The sequence below is a fragment of the Canis lupus genome, chromosome 6 (assembly GCF_048164855.1).
Source record: "Canis lupus baileyi chromosome 6, mCanLup2.hap1, whole genome shotgun sequence".
Lineage (NCBI taxonomy): Eukaryota > Metazoa > Chordata > Mammalia > Carnivora > Canidae > Canis > Canis lupus.
Genome location: NC_132843.1, coordinates 41,968,060 through 41,992,968, shown reverse-complemented (window position 1 = coordinate 41,992,968; position 24,909 = coordinate 41,968,060). Strand labels below are relative to the sequence as shown.

General features: G+C 39.6%; 1 protein-coding gene across 17 annotated transcripts in view; it reads right to left on the bottom strand.

The window, feature by feature from the left end:
• Nucleotides 1-24,909, bottom strand: part of DNAH14 (dynein axonemal heavy chain 14) — a 334,169-nt gene that overhangs the window by 183,019 nt on the left and 126,241 nt on the right. For all 17 annotated transcript variants that reach the window (XR_012032771.1, XM_072830144.1, XM_072830141.1 and 14 more), the window contains 8 exons: nucleotides 14,686-14,790; nucleotides 14,481-14,599; nucleotides 13,681-13,755; nucleotides 9,584-9,671; nucleotides 5,919-6,172; nucleotides 3,710-3,941; nucleotides 2,918-2,971; nucleotides 1,433-1,578 (listed from right to left, as the gene is read on the bottom strand). Coding sequence is in view for 16 of the 17 variants with exons in the window: in XM_072830144.1 (XP_072686245.1) it covers nucleotides 1,433-1,578; nucleotides 2,918-2,971; nucleotides 3,710-3,941; nucleotides 5,919-6,172; nucleotides 9,584-9,671; nucleotides 13,681-13,755; nucleotides 14,481-14,599; nucleotides 14,686-14,790 (1,073 nt within the window). In the remaining variant the exon portion in view is untranslated. The remainder of the gene's footprint in view (nucleotides 1-1,432; nucleotides 1,579-2,917; nucleotides 2,972-3,709; nucleotides 3,942-5,918; nucleotides 6,173-9,583; nucleotides 9,672-13,680; nucleotides 13,756-14,480; nucleotides 14,600-14,685; nucleotides 14,791-24,909) is intronic.

The following is a 24,909-nucleotide window of genomic DNA, read 5'->3' as shown; positions in this document are numbered from 1 at the left end:
GCTTAACCAACTTCATCACATAGGTGCTCTGAAGTTTCATATTTATTTGATCATGTTTAAAGAGTTTGTGGGGCCTAAGACTGGAAGGCACCCACCTGAATGAACTTACTGAACAGGGAAGAGAACCCAAGGAGACCCTTGGACACAGAGTTCTCCCTGAGTGACACCATGGAGCAAAGAGTGGCCATGGCATAGAGTTCTTGTGTCAGCATGAAATGCAGCCCAGGAGATCAGTATCCTCTTGTCAGCACCAGAGGTAGGGAACATGGCAAGAAATCCTCTGGTGACTTTATGGATAGCTGATACCAATGAGGGTGGTCAAAGCTGGAAAGGAAGAACACTGGGAACAAAAGCTGAGGACTCTCTGGACAGAACAAAGTCTGGCAGATACTGAGGTGTGATGAAGAACTGGTGACATGTGGCCTCCTGTGGCTTGTAAGGCCTTGCAACATTGATTCTAACAGCTGGAACAAAATTCTTGAGAGTAAAGCCAGAAGTAAGTGTCCATTAGCTTGAATTAGAAATATCGGGGGGAAGGACACCTGTCTGGCCCAGTTGTAGGAGCATGTGGCTCTTGATCTTGGGGTGGTGAGTTTGAGCCCTACATTGAGTGTAGAGATTACTTAAAAAAAAAAAATAAAAAAAGAAATATTAGATTGTAATAGAAAATTTAAATACAGAAATTCAATTATGCCCATAAAGTAAATCATGTGAGTTCCTGAATTTATCTGAAGAAAAAAAAATTTGCTCAGATTAGTAAACTTTAGTAATCCTAACGTACAAATATTATTTTTACAGGATTTTTAAAAATAAAGCATATATTAATTAAGAGTAATGGGATAAGAGGGGGCTTCAGTCAGATGTGTGGCTAGTATAAGTTTCAAAAATTATTTTATTTATTTATTTGAGAAAGTGTGAGAGAGAGCATGAGCAGCAGGGGGGCAGAAGGAGAGGAAGAAGCAGACGCCCCGCTGAGCAGAGAGCCCAACGCAAGGCTTGATCCCAGGACCCTGGGGTGATGAGCTGAACTGAAGGCAGATGCTCAACCTACTGAGCCACCCAGGAACCCTTATAATTTTTTTTTTTTTTTTTAAGATGTAGAATTAAAGAAAAGACTTCGGTTTCTTCAAGTGAAATGTCCTAACGTGGAAAGGTACTAAGAGAATTTAAACTCCAAAGTAAAAGCAAGTGGCTATATTTGCAACTTTGTACTGTGGCCTAGAAGACTGTTCCGAAGTTGGGCAGGAGCCTGGACACCCTCAGGCTGGCATGAACGTTAGTTACATATGTTTGCACCTTACTTGCCAAGCAAAAGAGACAACCAAGATGTCATTCCTTTTGGTCTGTACTTAGGGGAAAAAAAAACAAAAACCCAACACTTACTGTAGAAAAAATATTTAATAGTAAGTAACCAAATGTATTCAGCCAGTACCTGACAGAATAGCTGTCTTTTGCGACCTTGATTGTTAGTATCTGCGACGCAATCACGGAGAGGACTTGCACGTCAATCCGATTGAACTCACTGAAACAGCACCATGCTCCCGACTGGACCACTCCAAAGAAGAATTTTCCCATTATCTTGAAAACAATGATTATACAGGAGAAGGCTTTCACTGGGCCAGGGCTCTGTGCATTCCCTCATTTTTTCCAGGGCAAGTGCACACCCTCCCCAGCCATGGCCTCTACCGCAGGGCCATGTGTGGTGCTCGGCCTGCGTCCATGGCAGGTGCAGGGCAGCACTGCCTGGCCCTCAGCGTTCAGAGGAGGTTCCAGTTCTGGAACCTACTGATTCCTAAATGCTAGCAGCTGAAACAACCGGAAACACTGCAGGCCAAACATAACATGCATGGATGAATACAGGCCAGGGAATGCATGCACTTGGTGCAGAGGGGATGGAGAGTCCATGCCAGAGCCCCTGGGCCCTAAGACAGGCCGGTTCATCCCACTGGCTGCAGGAATCAGGTCCTGTCTTTATTGAAAATTTTGATATTCTGTTTATCTTGGGGGTTTTAGGAGACATTAATTATTATTCTAAAAAGCTTTGCATTAAAATATCTGCAGGCGGGCAGGCACTACAGCTACTCTCAGCCCTTCTGACCCCACTGGAAGGCAGTTCCCAGGGAGGAAACAAGAAACTCTATGTCTTAACACTAATGCAAACAGCTTATTTATGTTTATTGATATTTATAATGTGCTAAGTGAGCACAAATGGAAAATGCAGGATCTCACAGGTAATGTGCTTTTTAACTGCAAAGAAAATGACAATAAAAGGTAAATAGTTTGAACTTAACGTGCAAGACTAAATAAATGGGAGTGTTTTGAAACTTCAAGTAAATTTGTGACAGGCACTAACGTACACGACATTTCAAGAAGTATTTCAGAATTTTATGTCTTACAGAATGTCCCGCCAAAAACAAAATAACTCTTAAATTGTAATCATCGATACAAGCTCTGACTCAAATTTTTGTGCTAATTATAATAGCCTCATTGTTCTTAATGATTACCTTTTTAGTAAATAAAAGTATAGTGTCAGAAATTATAAAATAAATTTATATTAATAGAGCAGTACTCTTAGTTTTTTTAATATATTCATGTTCCACATGTTCCACATGTTCCACATGTTTGGAAAAATCCCCCTGTCAAAAAGTTTGAAAACCACTGTCTTAAGTAGTAGTTCAGTTGCATGAAAACAAATTGCATAATGTTTTAAGTTTCTATTATACTCTTGTTTCTATTCTATTAATTTAGAAGAATCAATAGCATCTATTGTTCTGTTAATACTTAATATCTAAGAGAAATATTTGTCTTGTCTTTCAGTCCTCAACGAATTATTTCTTTTATTTTATTTTATTTTATTTTTTGAATTATTTCTTTTAAGTACATATTTTTTCCTGCATATATATGAATAAGCTTTTACCTTATAATCCAAATCCTCAAAACAGTTGAAGACCACACAATGTTTGCCTAAGGACTGAGAAACAAAATATTATTTTAATAGATCTCTTGCATTATGATGCAAAATATTAATGCTAAAACTTCAGAGTAATAAAATGTCTTTACTCTTTTGAGAAAACGTTGCAATATACAGGTGAACTGCATACCAAATTTAGAAACTCACAAAACTTGGTAGGGTACATAAATGCACATACACTATTAGCTAAGTTGATTAATACATGGAACACTAAAGTCATGTTTTTAAAACATCAACGGATAAAAAACTAAGAAAAAAGCATTTCAATGATGTCATTGCAGCAACGTCAAACTACATCCTTCACTTCCATCGTTACTTGTCTTTCTGTCTCTGTCTGTCTGTCTGTCTCTCTCTCACACAGACACACACACACGCACGCACACAGATACACACACACTGCTATTAATCACAAAGACTAGGTAACAGTAAAAGTCTGTGTGTGGCTAAGAACAGACTAATCACCCCCAATGAATGGGACGACACTGCCGCTGGCACATCAGTTAGCACAGTGTAATACCAAGTCGCACAAAGCATACTTGGCCCTGCCAAGGTCCCAAGTTCCAGCACAGAGCAGACATCTCAAAATGAACAGATGAATTACATGACTTAGTGAATGTGGTCAGGTGTTTGTTAAATGTTAGGAACATCTTAATAGCAGGAATAGTATAAATTTAAGATACCATTGGAAGTTTGTGTGACTATAAAAAAAATAGTATTCTGGATATAGAAACCACTTACTTTGGCTAGATCTTTGACAGTCTCTGTTTTGCCCATGCCAGCGGGGCCAGTGGGGCAGCCTCCAAGATTCAAGAGCAGAGCTGCCGTGAGGGTGAGCCAGCATCTGTTAGTGAGGGGTGTAATAACCAACCGAGGAGTACATCCCAAGTACTCGTAGCCATACATGAAGCTGGCATCTCCTTGGGACACATAGCACAACTTCTGCTTGTCATTCCATTTATACTGCAAATGTCTGAAAAGAATATTTTAAGTGCACATAGTATTTGGGCAAAATCATTCTTAATTTTTTCACATGTAGAAACATAATGAAGATTAAAAATGGAATGTTGACTAAAAAATTACAACAAAATGAAAAGAGTTATGGATAGTTCATCAGTGAAACTTCAGAACTCCAAATACTACAAGCATGTGAGCACTTTCCCTGTGAGGAAAGCAGTCTGGCTGAATCCTGCTGCTCTGCTGTGATGTATGCCACACAAATAGAGGATTTATACCAGAATCATCCCTATGAAATTTATTATGGTTTACATTGTTCATTATAACCAGGATCCTTACAAGGAGAGCTGAGAGAAATGCTAGTTGTTCTTAATATCAAACAAAATAGTGGTATTTATCTTATGAACCCTGTGCATCGGCGTGGCTCACCATAAATTTTCTTCTCTGTAAGGCTATGAGCAAAACTTGTGACCCAGCTGGAGCTTTATAGTGTGCACTCCTTCCCCTAGATATTGACCCAAACCTTTGTGTTAGTTTAAGGTGTACATACAACATGATGATGATATATGCACCTGTTGTGAAATGATCACTATATATTTAGGTAACATCCATCATTCACATACTTATGAATTTATTTTTCTTGTGATAACATTTAAGATCTACTGTTTTAGTACCCTTCAAGTATACAATGAAGTATTATTAATTATAGTTGCCATGCTATCCATTACATCCCCAGAACTTATTTATCTTATAACTGGAAGTTGGTATCTTTGACTTCCTTTATCCATTATCCACATTTCCTGTCCCAGGCACCACACCTGTCAACTACTTTGAGCTACCAGTTTGGTTGGTGTCTGACATAGATGCATATCCCTCAGAGCCCCTCAAAAGGTTAACATGTTTTGCAGTGTCCTGTGAGTTCCCTATGGGATCTTGAGGGACTCTAGCATACTTTAGCCCTAGAATCATAGATGCTCACAGAGTTTATTAGAGTCATGTCTTCTCTACTTTACTTTTCTATATAGGCTCTTCCACCTTTCATTTTCACTTTAAAAAAGAGTTACTAGAAAGTAATAATGACATATTGAACTTTTGGGTGATGATTCATCCAGATGGCATATTTCTTTGGCAATTAAAAATGGTATAGTTATACTTCTACAGTAAAATGGACATGGAAATACATATCAAATATGAAGTATTCTGGTAAAATATACTCAAATGGTGTTAGTTAAATACATCAGCCTCTCTGCTCCATCTTCTCTAGAGTTTAAAGGAAATTGTCACATCTAAAATAAGGAAATTTATACGATAGCAGAATTTCTTAAAAATTCACTTTCTTGAGAATCAAAGACCTTATATAGGCAGGACAGTTAATTTTTCCATGAACAGAGGCATCTTTAGGGAAAAGTAACTCAGAAGTTTAAAGCTTCACATTTCTTGTACGAATCTTAGTGTGCTCTCCTCTTCTCCCCAGGGTCAGTGGCTGTGTGGTGTTTCATGTATGAAATATGTATTTATGAATATATAGATGGGAGACATTAATACACACACACACACACACACATACACACACACACACACCAGATTCCTGGGAGGAGAATGGGGCTCTGAGGTGGAGAACTGGCCACAAACGTTCTCAGTTTTGTTTCCCAGCTTAGTGAGTTCCAGAATGGACCACACCCAGGGAAGAAGGAGAACGGAGGCCTGGGGGGAGCTGCTCTCACTACACATTGGATGTTGCAGCCTGGCTGAATGGTGAGAAGTGAGGCCCACTCAGGAATGTGATACAGAAGGAAGTTACAATGAAGGGAGCACAGTGGAAAAGAAAACACAGGCACAGGGTACTCAAACTGACACTGTTTGCCCAGAATGTCTATAAATCCCAGAAAATTGAAACGCAAGTTTCACATAATTGGAGGTGGAGAATAAGTTTATCAAGAGGAAGCTATGTGAGGAGTTATTTCAGGTGGAGCTATAATTGAGATCTACTTACCTTGTCCACTCAAAATCCCCCACACCGGAGACACCTTTCAGCAGTAAATCTCTTGCTATGTCTCGGCAGTGAACGCAAAGCGTAAGCAGTGCTGTCAGTACAGCTTTTGTGCGAGTGTTACTAGTATCCAGCGCCACCAGCGCTGCAGTCTCCTCTAGATGACCAATCATACCAGCATGGACTTTTTCCAACTCTGCTCTTGAATGAGAACTCACAAAACTTTTGATGCAATCATTATAAAACATGATCTGGCTCTGAAAAAGATATAAAGATGAGAACTGAAGAATCAACTATAAATTAAATCAGGTGTTTTCATGATATGTGTGTGTGAGTGTATGTGAAAGAGAGCTTACAACATTTGAATGCATTTGAGAGTCAGACACTGAATTTTATTAATGCTTGTGTGGCCTTATTTTTTTAGTAAATTGAAATATATTCACCCCCAATATGTCTACTTTAGAAATCTGATATTCTTAGCTATCATCACAAGACTCATAACTTGAGACAGTAATAATGGAAGAAAAACTCCAGCATGAAATTAGGACTGTGTGCTCAGCTGACCCCAGAAATACTTTTCCTAGAATATGTTGTCTGTAATCATAATTTTTCAGGAACTTTTCCTAGAATATGTTGTCTGTAATCATAATTTTTCAGGAACTCTATAGGACTTCTGTTACTTGATCCACCTTTTGATGCTCACTCTCTCCATGTATGCCAGAAGGCCCATGGTTTAAAGTCACATTGGCAGTCAGTGAAGGGGAATATGTCCAGAGGCTTGCAAGTTTCTGGCCCGTAACTGGGTGAACTGTGATTTCAGTCACAAGGATAGTAGCTACTGAAGAAGAGCATGCTGGAGGGGAAGGGGCACAGTGAATGTGTTTGGGGATTTAATGAATTTGAAGTGCCTAAGAAACATGTAAGTAAGGCTATAAAGAAATACATTCTGGAATAATTAGCATAGAGTAATTTTGGAATAAGAGGCATAGCGATGGGACCTTTTTCTAGAACGAGGTGAAAGGGTAGAGGATGTGAAACCTGATGCATCAGTGTTTTTGGCCACATGCAACAGAAACTAACTCTGACTTTCTTAAGAGATGTGGCAGATCAACAGGAGGCTGGAGACCATGGCTTGGGAAGTGGGCAGGAACCAAGGCCATATCACAGAGGAGTCCAGTCAAGCGCCATTGCACTGCTATGATTGAGGCATTTATTCAGGATTCAGTCTCCGGAGAGAGCATCCAAGGGGAAGAGTCCCCTCGCTAGGCTGCGTCAGTGTGGGTTCTGGTGAGGTGGGCTGCGAACCAGATCTTTCTTTCCTTAGACAGCTGGAAGTTGCTCTAGTCTGGATAAATCCGCACTGAAATGCTTTCAGTGGCCAAACATATGGGCCAGTTATCATCCCTACTCCCCCACAGATGTCTGCTGGGAGAAGGCTCCTAGTCCATATGCAGAAGTGCAGGAGAAAGGGTAATTGTCAATTGTATGCTGGGATGGGAAATTAGCAGTAGGCAGGGCAGAAAGGGGAGAAATTTTGGCAAAGTCTGTTCAATGATGTAAGTTCAAGCCTATAATGAAGTACTTCTGGAGACACGACAGAGTGCTTCTTATTGTTAGAGAACCAGGGATTTTTGGAGAACCAGGGATCTGGGATGATCTCTTCTTCATAGAGCAGATCTGAGTATGTGCCTGGTAAATCACAGAAATGTCCACAATAATTCATTATCCTTTTGCTGCCTTTGCAGACAGTCCTCAGCTCAGGCTCTTCAAGCATTTTATCAATATTCAGCCAAGTGGATAACAAAGGAGACAAGAGACAAAGGACATCATCATTTGTGTCCATAATCCCAGCTTATTTTAACAGAGACTTGACAGTTGTGGCAGGGCAAGGCACAGTAAACAGATGTGATGTTATTTTTAAATTTACTAGAGAATTTAATAAAGTCAAGTCTGTTTTACAAACACTTGGTAATGGTAACTCATGGAGCTGGGGCTTCTTCCTCCATCACTGCAGGGGAACCTCCGTCCCCAAGGTTCATGGGGATTCTCATCACCGACATACATAATGGAGTTTTCAGATCTCTCTAGAGCATTTTAAAATGCTGACTGCTATGGCCACGATAGCCAAACTGTGGAAGGAGCCTCGGTGTCCATCGAAAGATGAATGGATAAAGAAGATGTGGTTTATGTATACAATGGAATATTACTCAGCTATTAGAAATGACAAATACCCACCATTTGCTTCAACATGGATGGAACTGGAGGGTATTATGCTGAGTGAAGTAAGTCAGTCGGTGAAGGACAAACATTATATGTTCTCATTCATTTGGGGAATATAAATAATAGTGAAAGGGAATATAAGGGAAGGGAGAAGAAATGTTTGGGAAATATCAGAAAGGGAAACAGAACGTAAAGACTGCTAACTCTGGGAAACGAACTAGGGGTGGTGGAAGGGGAGAAGGGCGGAGGGTGGGAGTGAATGGGTGACGGGCACTGGGTGTTATTCTGTATGTTGGTAAATTGAACACCAATAAAAAATAAATTAAAAATAAAATAAAATAAAATAAAATGCTGACTGCTCACTTGCTCTAGAGAAAAGTTAATCCAGTTCCATCTCTCCTCCCTTAGCTCCATGATGCCTCTTCTTTGGACCCCTTCACGGAGCCCCTTCCTTCATCTTCTCCTTAAATGTGGATGTCCTCTGGGGTCTTTCTTTGTCCTTCTCTTATTCTATACATTCTATTGGGGAATTCTCTACTGTCTTGACTTCAATCACTACTTTATAAGTTCTTCTTCTCAAAAGAACCATGTGCCCTGGTTTTCTTGCTATCACACATACCTCGTTTCTCTTTCTCCTTTGAGTTCCACAAAAGCAACAATCAGCAGCATGAAGGCTCCCTGAAAAACACCCATATGCTACTCTCCAGAACCTGTGACCAAGTCATATTAGATGGCAGAGGGACTTTGCAGCTGCGACTAAATCAAGACCTTCAGATGGAGAGATTATTCGGGATTACCTGAGCGGGGCCAATATGATTGTAGGTACCCTTAAAACTGGAGAACTTTTTCTGCTGTGAGCAGAGGGAAGTTTGATTAAAGTAGAACAGTCAGACAGGTGCCAACAGGGCTGGCTTTGAAAATGAAGGAAGGGGCCACCAGCCAAGACATGCCAGTGGCCTCTAGAGGCTGGGAAAGATAAGGAAAGGGATTCTCCCCTGAGCCTCTGGGAAGGAATGCAGCCTTGCCAACACCTCAATTTTAGCCAGTGACACCAGTGAGGCCTTCATCGGACATACCTGCAAGACGATAAACATGTGCTGTTTTAAGCAACTAAATTTGTGGTAACTTTGTAATGACAGCAGTAGAAACCAAATACAATACCATAGGGGAACATCCCTGAGAAAATAATTTATGATTCTTTTCATTCAACATTATGAAGAAATTTTAAAACCATAAAAAAGTTGAATTCTAAAACAAATGCCCATATGCCCACCACCTATATTCCAACTAATTTTTGCTATATTTACTTTATCACATCTGTCCATATATCCATCCAACCATCTATATTATTTTTTGATGCATTTCAAAGTGACACATATTAGTACCCTTCAGAGTGGTTTACTTCTAAATCTTTGCTTTCTTGGCAGTATGACCATAAATTAACTCACCACTGTGAGGACCACTTGTCCTGGATGAGACACCACCCACTCGGAAAAAGTTTGGCAGCTCCAGTCTTCAACTCCTTGACTTACAAATCTATAAATAGAACATTTTATTTCTATTATTACATGTAATCATAGTGGCCATTTAATGATCAAGCATGACAAGATCACGTGGGGGTGGGGATTTTCCTTTAGGATCTCTGGTTCTTTAATTCTGATTTAGGTGTACGTAAGGGACCAAATGCTAGAGTTAACAGAGCCTGAATTCATGCATAATGCAGATTCCTTAAACTTCCCTTTAATATCACCTGTACTCTTCCAATGGGGCCATTGAGTTTCTGGGGTGGTGAAACTGGAAGGGGGAGATGGCCATATTAGCTTTGAATATCTATTACTATCAATGACAAAATCAGTATTTAAGATAATTTCTACAAGATGAGTACTGGGCTGAAACCATTAAATGAACTTTAGCAGTAAAGCCCTGCATTTAGCTTTAAAAATTAATCATAGGGGATCCCTGGGTGGCTCAGCAGTTTAGCGCCTGCCTTTGGCCCAGGCCGCGATCCTGGAGTCCCAGGATCGAGTCCCACATCGGGCTCCTGGCATGGAGCCTGCTTCTCCCTCCTCCTGTGTCTCTGCCCCTCTCTCTCTCTCTCTCTCTCTCTCTCTGTGTCTATCATAAATAAATAAATAAATCTTTAAAAAAATAAAAATTAATCATAAGGAAAAATAGGATTCATGAAAAATATGCAGAAATTTTATTTAAGATCAAGTTAATTTGTGCCAACAAAATAGGTTTTCATATTGTTACAGTGGGTTTTTTGTCACTTAGAAATTTTTAGTTTCTATATAGTCAAACTGATCACTGATCCCATGTGTCACAAATTTTCAACATTAAACTTTACTTTTCTTCTACTACTGTGACAGTTTCTTTACTTACCAATCTTAATCTAGAATTTAGTTTATTTTTAAAATAAATATTGATTCTTCTAATTTTTGCTGTAATTGCAAATGGTGTCTGTTTTTATTATTTTCTTATTATCACTGCCACAGAGGAGAAATAGGTTTATAATGACTTTTATATATTCTAAAACAATGTCAGTGACATTGTTGAGATACAAACGCAGCTCTTATTAAAATGACCTTTTATTTTAATGTCTTTGTTTTCTTTTTGTTTGCTATTCCATGACCTGTCTTTACTGCTTTTATTTGCACCTTTTGTAGCATTGCTTTATCTCTCAAAAAACATGTAGTTCCATTTCTCTTTTGACAAAAAAAAGACCTTACTCTTATTTTGACACGGTACCCCCATTTATATATAAACACACACAGACACACAGCACATTATAATTTCTTTATTTAACTTCCTTCAGGGTTTTAGAAATATTTATTCTGATTTTTTACAGCCTCTTGGGAGAGAGTGGATCAAGATTTTTGATGTAACAATCCTGTCTTCATCATGAGAGATATTCCTTCAAGTGACAGATAATATGTTAATAGTATATATCATATATATTGTACATATACACATATGTACACACACAAAACACTGGAACACAAGAAAGTGTGCCGCAGGGCATCAACTTGAAAAGGCTCTAGCAGGCGGAAAGCAAATTGGGACTGAGTTACAGAAATGAGCAGAGAAATGGGAGAACACCACTGCCAAGCTGGACAAACACAAGAGAGATCAGGGCGGCTCTGCAGGGAATGAGAACTCTCTAAGCAGGGCCAGTGGCGGCCTCTACCTTCCCCACACCCCAGCTGCCAATGGCCACAATGAATAGCCATCTCCAAGGGCGATGAGGCTGCAGAGAGAAACAGAGGAGGGCCTGCAATCACACCACACATCTTCAAACATGGCAGGACAGGAAGGGAGTAAGGGGAAGACAGGAATCGAGGCGTTGACGCTGTCATTTTTCTCCAAGATGCGGAGTACCTGAAATGACACTGGAACTCACACACTGGGGAGGTGACAAGGGTGTCTTGTAGTTCCCAGGAGAAATGGAAAGGAATCTCCATATGCTGGGAGCTAAAACCACTCACATCCTAGGCCATGTGTCCATCCTGTCACCTGTAGCTATGCAGGCAGGCTACTGTAATTACATACCAGCACTTGCTTAGAGAGGGAGAGGGACACTCACCAGTCTGAACACGAATGGACAACCAAAAACGACCAGTAGAAACATGAACAAAGCTGACGCAGTGACAGACCACTCCTTCACGGATGCTAACCCCTGGCTAAAGCTCTCTGAGATCAGAGATCAACCAGTGGGGAGTGTAACAGAGGAATATGAACACTTTCTGGTGAGACTAAATGCTGCCATGTCTTGTGACATTTGATGATATAGAAATTAATACAACTGGAATAAAATCCTGCATGATTACAATATGGAGGAGGTGATGGGAGGGCAGTATGAAGTGACCATGCTTGTTGGGGACAAATAGGAGATATTTACCATAAGCTTTGATGAAAGTATGTTTCACAATGTGCATTCACATTTTAAGAGTATTCACTAGAACAAAGGAAATGTCTCTGACTTTGGCATGGCTACCCCAAAAGATATGAAGAAACTCAGTGCAGCAACAGGAAGTAAAAACCCCCAGACCCAAAGCCTGCTGATTCGAGGGTGGACAGAGGATGGGAAGCATGCATGCAGCAGCACATGTGAAGGGTGCCTAGAGAGTTTAATGAGGGGACTTTTTGCAGGGCTGTGGGCAAGGTTCAGGGAGCTAACATGGGTGGTAATGCAGTTATTTATTAGAAATAAATGCTAGAAACAAAAAGAGGATAAGGACAAACCCACAGAAAAGGAGGAAATGTTTAATACAATTTTCCAGAAAATAAACTAAGTGGACCAAAATATGAAGAGGAAAATGAAGGAAAGTTCAACATAAGGACATTTGTGGTTGTCATTCATGGCAAATTTCAGGCAAAAGGGTATTTAGGTTTCTTGATAGATTCATTAAAAAACTTTTGAATTAAATACCCTTCAATTGTTAAAAACTTTGCAAACAAGTTAGAGAATAAAACTCTTTATTTTGAGGAGGGGTATGTTCCAGAAATCCTAGCATCATAGCAAACAGTGAAACATTAGAAATGTTCCCAGTAAAATGAGGAACAAAAGAAGGATGGTGACTGTCATGTGTACTTTTTAACATTGTACCAAATTTGTCATCCTAAGTAACATGAAAAGGAAGAGACATTTCAAAAGAACCATAAAGAGAAAGAACTATCATGATTAGCAGCTGATAAGATGGTCCTGGCGTGACAAGTGAACATCCGTCTCTTGAGAGCCTGCAGAAGCTCCTGCCCTCATGGGAGACGGCATCTGGCTCTGATCACATCACCTGGGGAAGGACTATAGCCGAGAAAGCTGTTGTGGTTATGATCTGCTCTGCTCTAGGAGTCTCGTGTTGGCATTCAGGATCATATTAATTAATACAAATATATAAAAACTTTAAGACCAACAAATATAACCAACCACAAAGAATTAGAAATGTACAAGGCAGCGCGAGTCAAAGTCATTTAAAAATTCATGCTCTGGGGCTCTTTCTTCGCTCTAAACCAACTGGAACGTAAAAAGGAGAACATCACAAAGATGGAACCAAGCAAACAATGTGAGGAAGCAGAACGGGGATGGGCTACAGCCGAGCCTTCAGGGCATGGGGTCTTTAGAAAACTGACTAGGCTGAAAGCACACACAAAAACACCTGGATGCAGTCCAGGATCATGCTCTCAAACTGACATTCACGCTGGAAAAGTGATTTTCCATCCAGCCATGTGCTGTCATGTTCTATCAAAGCCCATTTCATAAAAGACTTCACTCTACATTTCTACAGATCCTTTCCAATAAGATTAGTAGGTAATTAACCAAGGTTAAATATATATAATGCAATCTTAGAATTAAAAATTGTACTCACAGGGACACCTGGGTGGTTCAGTCAGTTAAGTGTCTGGCTCAGGTCATGATCTTGGGCTCCTGGGATTGAGTCCCGCATCAGGCTCCCAGCTTCTCCCTCTCCCTCTTCCCTGCTCATGCGCGTGCTCTCTCTCTCTCTCTCTCTCTCTCAAATAAATAAAATCTTTTAAAAATTGTACTTACTTTTTCAGTACATCAAACATGCTTTTCTCTACATTTATCAACCACTGTTCCACAGCACTTCTTACACGAATTTTCCTGTAATTTTTTCCAAAAAAAATCGCAAATAATTCTTTTTATCTATGTTTCTTCATTCCTTTGATAAGGCTGTAGACTAACTTTTCTACACTTATAACATTCACAGGCCAAAGGATAATTCTACAATTGTGTTTTTTTCTAGATCTTAATTTGGAAAGCTACGGAGACAACTTATCACCTAACTTTATGGAACTATGACACTGAAACCATTGACTTACAAAATTAAGAGGTTCCACTAAAACATGAACTGACAAAGTAGATAAGTCATATTACAGAGCATTTTTGTATTCCTTGCTGGCTCTTTTAAACAGCCAGCCTAGGTTACGGTGGGGTTAGGGACTTTAGTGGATGGAAACACTTGGGCACAGCATTTTTTAATCAACTCCCAATAGGAGCCACGTGCCAAAGGCTGGAGGGAATCAGCTGATGAGAGGGGGCCTAGGGCCAGGGGCCAGGGAGGCAGCATAGGGAGCAGCATGAACAACATCAAGCAAATAGCAAATTTTCTTCCTAATAAGTTCCTATAATAAAACCCCTATGCTGGCACCTAGGATAATACCAATAAATACAGACATGAAAAAGTAAAATTCTGCATAAGTACATTAGCTTTGGGGAAATAGTTTGCTTAGCAAACTTCTTGAAATATCAGAAATTTCCAAGCAGAGGTTTTAAATAATAAAGTTTTATGGTGTCTGAATGTTTCATTAGTAACACATATGTCATACTTGGGCAACAGAAGAGTTTCCCCTTCAGCAGACATGAGCATTATCACAGCAGGAGGGCCAATTTCTTGTTTCCAAATCAATAACTGTTTTATATTTTCAAAACACTTCACAAGATGAGGCTGTGGACCAGAATCAAATGTCAATAAACACTATACAATTCTGACCTGGTTTGGAAATAATATCCCTGAGCAGAGAAAAATATTACCTGTAGAGACCCAGGATTTCTACTGTCAGCTAGAATATCAAGGAGTTCAGCGTTGCTAAGAAAGTAAAATCTTGGGAAAATCATTCTTTTAATTTCAAGGTAGTCCTGTCCAGAACCAAAAGAAAATACAGTTCATAATGTATGTTTAATCATAATACGATCACAGCCTCATTTGGGGCTACATTTGCACATAAAAAATACAATATTTAAATTGCAGCATATGTAGCTGCATTAGTAAAAATAAGAGTCCATGCTGATTTTTTTTAAGTTGCTAAAATAATTTATAATAAAGCAAAACTAAAGTAAATGTAAATTTAACCTCCCCCTCCAATGAATGTACACATGCAGACACCCTGCTGTATGCTGGATCACTAGCACTGCCTTCCCACAGCCTCACTTTCTGCCCATTTCCTGGTCATCAGGAGAGAGATTGTCCTCTCATGTCCCATGGTGACACCCTCTGGTCCCAGCCCTCCCCGAGGCTTAGCTGCACCCATGCTGTCTTAACTTCATCCTCCTTTTCCAGAGGAAGAGACACCTGTTCCCACATGCCAACCAAGCCATCCCTGTGTCACTCATTACTCTCCTCCTCTCTCAAGCTCTCCTTTGCCACAGGCTTCCTTTTTACCTCTCATTAAAAGTATACACAAGAAGCCCCTCTTGTGCTTTGTTTTCGTCTAGTTACTGTCTGGGTCCCCACCTCCTCTCCACGGTCACAGGCCTTGAAAAGATGGTCTGTGAACTCCGGGTCTCTGCGTATGCATCTCTCAGCCACTCCAGGCCCTGCTGTGTGGCCGCATCACTAACAGATTGACACTAGCTGGTCAGCCTTCATGCTGCATGATGTCTGCATCACATCTGACAGCTGGCTCCGTTCCTTATTCTGCCTGGGATGCTGCTCTCCTTCCACCCATCCTGCTCTTCCTGGGCTGCTGGGCATATACATAACACACATGCTCTGTAGCTCCTGTCACTACCTTTTGCCACAGATCTCTAACCCCAATTGCTGATTGAAGACGGTCATGTGGCTGTCCCATGAGTATTAGATTTCCAACATGTACGGCACTTAGCTGTTTCTACACAAGCCTCTCCCTCCTACTTCCTCTCTGTAGTGTGAACCCTTCCATATTGGTGGCCAAGCCAGGTATCTTGGCACAAGCCTGGGCCACGTGCCCATCTGAAGCTTGTGGCTCCACCTTCTTTCATCCTCACCATCGTCTTACCTTAGTCCCCCCAGGATTTCTAGTCTTGTAACTGGTTTATCTATTCTCACTGCCCCCCCCTTCCCCCCCGCCATCTACACATACCCTAGGGTCCTGAGACATTTCTAAATCAAATCATTTCACCCTCCTGCTCAAAATCCTTCAGTAGCTACTCTATGGTCAGCATTCATTGTGATATTCAAGGCCCTTCCTCATCTGGTCCTGCTTCCTTAGAGAATCTCACCTTTCACCACTTCCCCATTTGCAAACTAGGTTCCATCTTATTTATAGCTCCAGAACATGCCATGCTTGCTCATGGTTCCATATCTATACTCTCCCCTGGCCTAGGGTGCTCTTTCCACTCAGCTACCCACACACCCTGGACCCTTTTACCTGGCTAACTCAACACAATCTTCCAAAACCCAGATGAATTATCACTTCTTGCAGGCTAGGTCAATTTCTCTTCTTTCACATGACCATATCATCCAAATGATCGTAGCATACATCACACATTAGTATCTCTCTACTTTGGTTCCTATAATAGATCTTGAGCTCTGTATAATAAGTAGGGAGTTGTCTGAGGACTCCCAGCACATGGCAGCAGTGCCTGGTACAGAGCAGGTGCTCAACACATCAATAAATGGAGAATTACCGGTTGGCAATGATGCTTACTAATAGTCCAAAGGTATGCTAAAAAATAATTAGAAAGCCTATCTCAATCCTTACTCAGTAAACTTGCTATTATTAACCAGATCCCTCCAGCTCGTGCCCCAAATCATGGATTCATGTAGCAGAGGGTCTTCCTGGGTAGAGAACTTTCTATAGGCTGTAACTACCACATGTGGGTAGTTACCTTCCACATCTGGAAGGGTCATCACAACCACTGTAACTTGTGTTCAACAAGGAAAAGATACAAAAACCTGGAAGGAGATCTTGGTTTATGAAGTGAATATATTCACCACGAATCTCAAATATTAAAACCCAGTATTTAAAAAAATGTACGTCTAAGCTGAAAATTTAATGTTTTGGCAATCTTTAAATATATGGATTCGATAACTTCATTTATAAAATCATCAAACTAAGACTTCTGGGGAATAATGGTGGAGTAGGAGGACCCAAGCTCACTTTGTCCTCCAGGTAAACCTAGATAACATCCACATCAGCATAAGTAATTCTGTAGACTGGGAGAACAGACCCCACAGCTGAATGTAGAGACCCAGAAAACGAGAGGAAGGGTAGAGACGGGGTGGGGACCTAACTGGACCCGGGGTCTGCTGGCAGGAGAAAGACCCATAGGCAAAGACTGGGGTGGGAGGATCCAGCATGGGGAAAATGAATCCTCGTCACATTTGGCTTTGAAAATGAGATAGGTCAAATTTTACAACTTCTTAAAACCAGGAGGACTTAAACCCTGGAATCTTGAGAACATTGACTCAGCTCTGGGAGAGCTGGGAGGGAGAGAGGAGACCATCTCCACTGTTAAAGAGACTGCATGACAGTCCCACAGAGATATAGCACAGAAGCTGCAGTATGAAAAGTGCCTGGGGCATATAGGAACAAGGGACAGAAATCAGGGGGAGACTTCTCCAGGAACAAAGGAGCTGGCGGGTGTCACTTTTCTCCCTTAGCCTAGATACGCTAACATTGGCTGGAACTAATTTGCTCACAGCACCCCCTCACTCCAGTGTGGACATGCCCCCTCCAGCCAGAGCTCAGCTCCAGATCCACTCCCACAGCAGACCTGCACAGACTTTGCTAGGACTGCACCCCACTCACATGCATGTTGTGGGTCCACCCACTCTCCAAAGGGCCCTTGGCAAGAATCCATCCAAAGCAGTGCCACAAGCCTGGCAGTGTGCAAACAGCCCCACCACCAACCAGCCCCACTCCAAAATGAGTCCTGCCCTGGAGAGAGGGGAAGATGACCACACACCAGTCTGACTATAGGTCTACCCACCAACAAAAGATTCTAGGGGACAAGACAGGGAGAGTGCCCTATAGTTTGGTGCTACTTCATCTCTGGCAAACACCTGGTCTGACTCATCCCAAGCTCAAGGCAGCCCACTAACACCACAGGGACCAGACCCTGCCCACGACAGGCAGAGAGCCATTGCAGACGAGACTCAAGGCAAACACATCCCAGCCACAACAGGAGGGTGCACACAACACACACAGGAGACCTCCCTGAAGCACCAGGTTTGGAGTAACAGGGAACACTGCACTGCAGGGCACTGTATGACCTCTTCTTCAAAAGGCCACTACCATCAAGAGCAGGAGACATAGCTGATACAGAGAAATAGAGAGTTAGATAGAATGAGACAGAGGAATAAGTCTCAAATGAAAGAACAGAACAAAATCACAGCAAGAGACCTAAAAAAATGAAGATAAGCAACATGCCTAATGGAGAATATAAAGTAATGGTTATAAAGATACTTACTGGACTTGAGAAAAGGATGGAGACCTCAGTGAGACCCTCCACAAAGATAGAAAACATAAAAAAGAACCAATCAGAGATGAAGAACTCAATAACTGAAATTAAAAATACACCAGAGGGTATAAACAGATTAGAGGAAGCAGGAGGACAGATCAGTGACCTGGAAGACACTAATAAAAAGCAATCAGGCTGGACAAGAGAAAGAAAAAAGAATAATAAAAAATGAGAACAGGTTAAGGGAACTCAGCAACACCATCAAGTACAATAACAGTCGTGTTACAGGGATCCCAGAAGGAGAAGAGAGAGAAGAGGGGACAGAACATTTATTAGAAGAAATAATAGCTGAAAACTTCCTGAATCTGGGGAAGGAAAGAGAAATCCAGATCCAGGGGGCACAGAGAACCCTAAACAAAACCAACCTGAGGAGGTCCAACACCAAGATACATAATTAAAATGGCCAAAAGTCAAAGAAGAAGTCAAACTCTCCCTCTTCACCGATGACATGATACTCTACATAGAAAACCCAAAAGCCTCCACCCCAAGATTGCTAGAACTCATACAGCAATTTGGTAGCATGGCAGGATACAAAATCAATGCCCAGAAATCAGTGGCATTTCTATACACTAACAATGAGACTGAAGAAAGAGAAATTAAGGAGTCAATCCCATTTACAATTGCACCCAAAAGCATAAGATACCTAGGAATAAACCTAACCAAAGAGGTAAAGGATCTATACCCTAAAAACTATAGAACACTTCTGAAAGAAATTGAGGAAGATACAAAGAGATGGAAAAATATTCCATGCTCATGGATTGGCAGAATTAATATTGTGAAAATGTCAATGTTACCCAGGGCAATTTACACGTTTAATGCAATCCCTATCAAAATACCATGGACTTTCTTCAGAGAGTTAGAACAAATTATTTTAAGATTTGTGTGGAATCAGAAAAGACCCCGAATAGCCAGGGGAATTTTAAAAAAGAAAACCATATCTGGGGGCATCACAATGCCAGATTTCAGGTTGTACTACAAAGCTGTGGTCATCAAGACAGTGTGGTACTGGCACAAAAACAGACACATAGATCAATGGAACAGAATAGAGAACCCAGAAGTGGACCCTGAACTTTATGGTCAACTAATATTCAATAAAGGAGGAAAGACTATCCATTGGAAGAAAGACAGTCTCTTCAATAAATGGTGCTGGAAATATTGGACATCCACATGCAGAAGAATGAAACTAGACCACTCTCTTGCACCATACACAAAGATAAACTCAAAATGGATGAAAGATCTAAATGTGAGACAAGATTCCATCAAAATCCTAGAGAAGAACACAGGCAACACCCTTTTTGAACTCGGCCACAGTAACTTCTTGCAAGATACATCCACGAAGGCAAAAGAAACAAAAGCAAAAATGAACTATTGGGACTTCATCAAGATAAGAAGCTTTTGCACAGCAAAGGATACAGTCAACGAAACTAAAAGACAACCTACAGAATGGGAGGAGATATTTGCAAATGATGTATCAGATAAAGGGCTAGTTTCCAAGATCTATAAAGAACTTATTAAACTCAACACCAAAGAAACAAACAATCCAATCATGAAATGGGCAAAAGACATGAAGAGAAATCTCACAAAGACATAGACATGGCCAACATGCACATAAGAAAATGCTCTGCATCACTTGCCATCAGGGAAATACAAATCAAAACCACAATGAGATACCACCTCACACCAGTGAGAATGGCGAAAATTAACAAGGCAGGAAACAACAAATGTTGGAGAGGATGTGGAGAAAAGGGAACCCTCTTACACTGTTGGTGGGAATGTGAACTGGTGCAGCCACTCTGGAAAACTGTGTGGAGGTTCCTCAAAGAGTTAAAAATAGACCTGCCCTACGACCCAGCAATTGCACTGTTGGGGATTTACCCCAAAGATACAGATGCAATGAGATGCCGGGACACCTGCACCCCGATGTTTATAGCAGCAATGGCCACGATAGCCAAATTGTGGAAGGAGCCTCGGTGTCCATCGAAAGATGAATGGATAAAGAAGATGTGGTTTATGTATACAATGGAATATTACTCAGCCATTAGAAACGACAAATACCCACCATTTGCTTCAACGTGGATGGAACTGGAGGGTATTATGCTGAGTGAATAAGTCAATCGGAGAAGGACAAACATTATATGTTCTCATTCATTTGGGGAATATAAATAATAGTGAAAGGGAATATAAGGGAAGGGAGAAGAAATGTGTGGGAAATATCAGAAAGGGAGACAGAACATAAAGACTCCTAACTCTGGGAAACGAACTAGGGGTGGTGGAAGGGGAGGAGGGCGGGGGGTGGGGGTGAATGGGTGATGGGCACTGAGGGGGGCACTTGACGGGATGAGCACTGGGTGTTATTCTGTATGTTGGTAAATTGAACACCAATAAAAAATAAATTTATTAAAAATAAAAATAAAATAAAATGGCCAAAAGTAGAGATAAAAAGAGAATTTTAAAAGCAGCAAGAGAAAAACAACAACAACAACAAAAAAAAAAACAAAAAAACAAAAAAAAAACAAAAAACAAAACAGTTCCATACAAGGGAAATCCCATAAGACTCTCAGTTGATTTTTTAGCAGAAACTTTGCAGGCCAGAGGGAGTGGTAAGAAATAGTTAAAGTATTGAAAGGAAAAACCTGCAACCAAGAATACTCTATCCAGCAAGGCTTTCATTCAGAACAGAAGGAAAGAGAAACAGTTTCTCCGACAAACAAAAGTGAAAGGAATTTGTGACCACTAAACCAGCCCTATAAGAAATGTTAAAGGGGACTCTGAGTGGAAAGGAAAGACCATAAGTAGGAATAAGAAGTGGGAATCTCAAAAACATTAAAAATAAGTTTGTATGTAAAAATCAGTCAAGACACTCACAAAATAAAAGGATATAAAGTATGACACTATATACTTAAAAATGTGAGGAGTAAAAATTTAGTGCTTTTACAATGAGTTCAAACGTAAGCAACCATCAACTTAATGTAGATTGCTATATGCATAAGATGTTTATATACAAACCCAATGATAACCACAAATCCAAAACTGATAATATATATGTGAAAAATAAACAGAAAGGAATCCAAGTATATCACTAAAGAAATCCAGCAAACTGAGAGAGTAAGAGAAGACAGGAACAGAGAAGAATTACAAAAACAACCAGAAAATGAATAACAAACTGGCAATAAATACACATCTATCAGTAATTACTGTGAATGTAAATGGAATAAATGCTCCAATCAAGAGACACAGGGTGATGGAATGACTAAAAAAGCAAGACCCATCTATATGCTGCCTACAAGAGACTCATTTCAGACTTAAAGACATCTGTGAATTGTGAGTGAAGGGATGGAAAAACATGTATCATGCAAATGGAAATGAAAAGAAAGCTGCAATAGCAATATTTATATTGGATGAAATAAACTTTAAATCAAAGACTGTAACAAGAGACAAAGAAGGACCCTATATAAAGGGAACATTCTAGCAAGAAGATATAACAATTGTAAATATTTATGCACCAAACATGGGAGCACCCAAATACATAAAACAGCTAATAACAAACATAAAGGAAATAATATATGGAGGATATAATAAAGGAATAATAAAGGAATGATAGTAATATAACAACACTAGGGAACTTTAACACCCCACTTATATCAGTGGACATGTCACCCAAATGGGAAATCAATAAGGAAACAGTGGCTCTGAATACCACATTGGACTAGAAATATCTAACAGATACATTCACAACATTTCATCCTAAAACAGCAGACTACACATTCTTTTCAAGTGCACATGGAACATTCTCCAGAATAGATCATGTTAGGCCACAAAACAAGTGTCAACAAATTAACAAAATCAAAGTCATACGATGCATCTTTTCTGACCACAATGCTACAAAACTAGAAATCAACCGCAAGAAAAAATCTGAAAAGAGCACAAATACATGGAGGCTAAATAACATGCTACTAAACAATCATCACGTCAACCAAGAAATCGACAGGAAATAAAAAAACATACATGGAAACAAATGAAAATGAAAACACAGTGGTCCAAAATCTTTGGGATGCAGTGAAAGCAGTTCTAAAAGGAAGTTTATAGCAATACAAGTCTATGTCAGCAAAGAAGAAAAATCTCAAATAATTTAACCTTATTCCTAAAGGAGCTAGAGAAAGTAGAACAAAAACCCCTCAAAACTAATAGAAGGAAGGAAATAATAAAAATTATTGCAGAAATAAGCAAAGCAGAAACTAAAAAAAATAGTAGAGATCAATGAAATCAGCAGCTAGTTCTTTGAAAATATCAACAAAATTGATAAACTTTTAGCCAGATTCATCTAAAAAAAAAAAAAAAAGAGCGATCAAACAAAGTCAGAAATGAAAGAAGAGAAATAACAACTGACATCACAGAAATACAAAAGATTATAAGAGCATATTATGAAAAATTATATGCTAACATACTGGACAACCTAGAAGAAATGCATAAATTCCCAGAAACTTATAGACTCCCAAAATTGAATCAGGAAGAAACAGAAACTTTGATCAGACTGATTATCAGCAATGAAATTGAATCAGACATCAAAAAACTCCCAAAAAAACAAAAGTTAGCCTCACAAGTAAATTCTACCAAACATTCAAAGAAGAGTTAATACCTATTCTTCAAATCAATCCAAAAAATAGAAGAGGAAGGAAAACTTCTAAATTCATTCTATGAGGCCACATTACCGTGATACCAAAACCACATGAAGACACCTCAAAAAAGAGAACTATAGATCAATATCTCTGATGAACATAGATGTAAAAATTCTCAGCAAAAATCCTCAACAAAAATCCTCAACAAAATATTAGTAAACAGAATCCAACAATACATTAAAAAAAAATCATCTACCATGATCAAGTGGGATTTATACCCAGGATGCAACTGTAGTTCAATATTCACAAATCATTCAACATGACACATCACCTCAACACGAGAAGGATAAAAACCATATAGTCATATCAACAGACATAAAAAAAAATCATTGACAAAGTACAACATCCATTCATGACAAAGTAGGTTTAGAGGGAACATACCTCAGCACAATAAAGGCCATGTATGAAAAACCCACAGCTAATATCATCCTAAATGCAGAAAAACTGAGAACTTTTTCTCTACAGTTAGGAACAAGACAGGAATGTCTACTTTCATCACTTTTATTCAACATAGTACTGGAAGTCCTAGCCACAGCAGACAAGAAAAAAAGGAATAAAAAGCATCTAAACTGGTAAGGATATTTGCAGATGACTTGATACTATACATAAAAAAAATAAAGACTTAACCAAAAAAACTATTAGAGCTGATAAATGAATTCAGTAATGTTGCAGGATATAAAATCAATATATAGAAATACATTGTATTTCTATCCACTAAGAATGAAGCAGTAGAAAGAGAAATGAAGAAAATAGTCTTATTTACAAAGGCACCAAAAATAATAAAATATCTAGGAATAAATGTAACAAAGCAGGTGAAAGAGTTGTGCTCTGAAACTATAAAATACTGATGAAAGAAATTCGTGATGACATGAACAAATGGAAAGATATTCCATGCTCATGGTTTGGAAGAATAAATATTGTTAAAATGTCTATACTACCCATTGCAATCTATACATTCATGCAATGCTTATCAAAACAGCAACAGCATTTTTCATAGAATGAGAATAAACAATCCTAAAATTTGTATGGAACCACCAAAAAAACCCCAAATAGCCAAAGCAAAACAATCTTTTTTTTTTTCCTAAAGCAATCTTGAAGAACAAAGCTGTAGGCATCACAATTCCAGATTTCAAGATATACTACAAATCAGCAGTATCAAAACAATATGGTGCTGACAAAATAATAGACAGATAGAGGGGCATCTGGGTGGCTTATTCAGGTTAGGTGTCCAACTCTTGATTTTGGCTCAGGTAATAATCTCAGGGTCATGAGATCAAGCTCCACATCAGGCTCCATGCTGTGTGGACCCTGCTGGAATTCTCTCTCTCCCTTTGCCTCTGCCCACCCTTGCTACTCATGCTCTTGCTCTCCCCATCTCTCTCTCTCTCTCTCTCTCAAAAAAAAAAATAAATAAATAAAATAAAAAAATAAAAAAAAAAGACCTATAAGTCAATAGAACAGAATAGAGAGCCCAGAAATAAACCCACAATTATATGGTCAATTAATCTTTGACAAAGGAGGCAAAGGAGGCAAGAATATTGAATGGGAAAAAAGACAGTCTCTTCAACAAATGATATTGGGAAAACTGGACAGCAACATGCAAAAGAATGAAACTAGAACTATTTTCTTACACCACACACAAAAATAAACTCAAAATGGATTAAAGACCTAAATGATAACCTGAAACCATAAAAATCCTGAAAGAGCACAGGCAATGGTGTTTCTGACATCAGCCATAGTAACTTCTTTTTAGATATGTCTCCTGAGGCAAGGGAAACAAAAACAAGTGGGACTACATTAAGACAAAAAGCTTCTGCACAGCAAAGGAAACCATCAACAAAACTAAACAACAACCTAC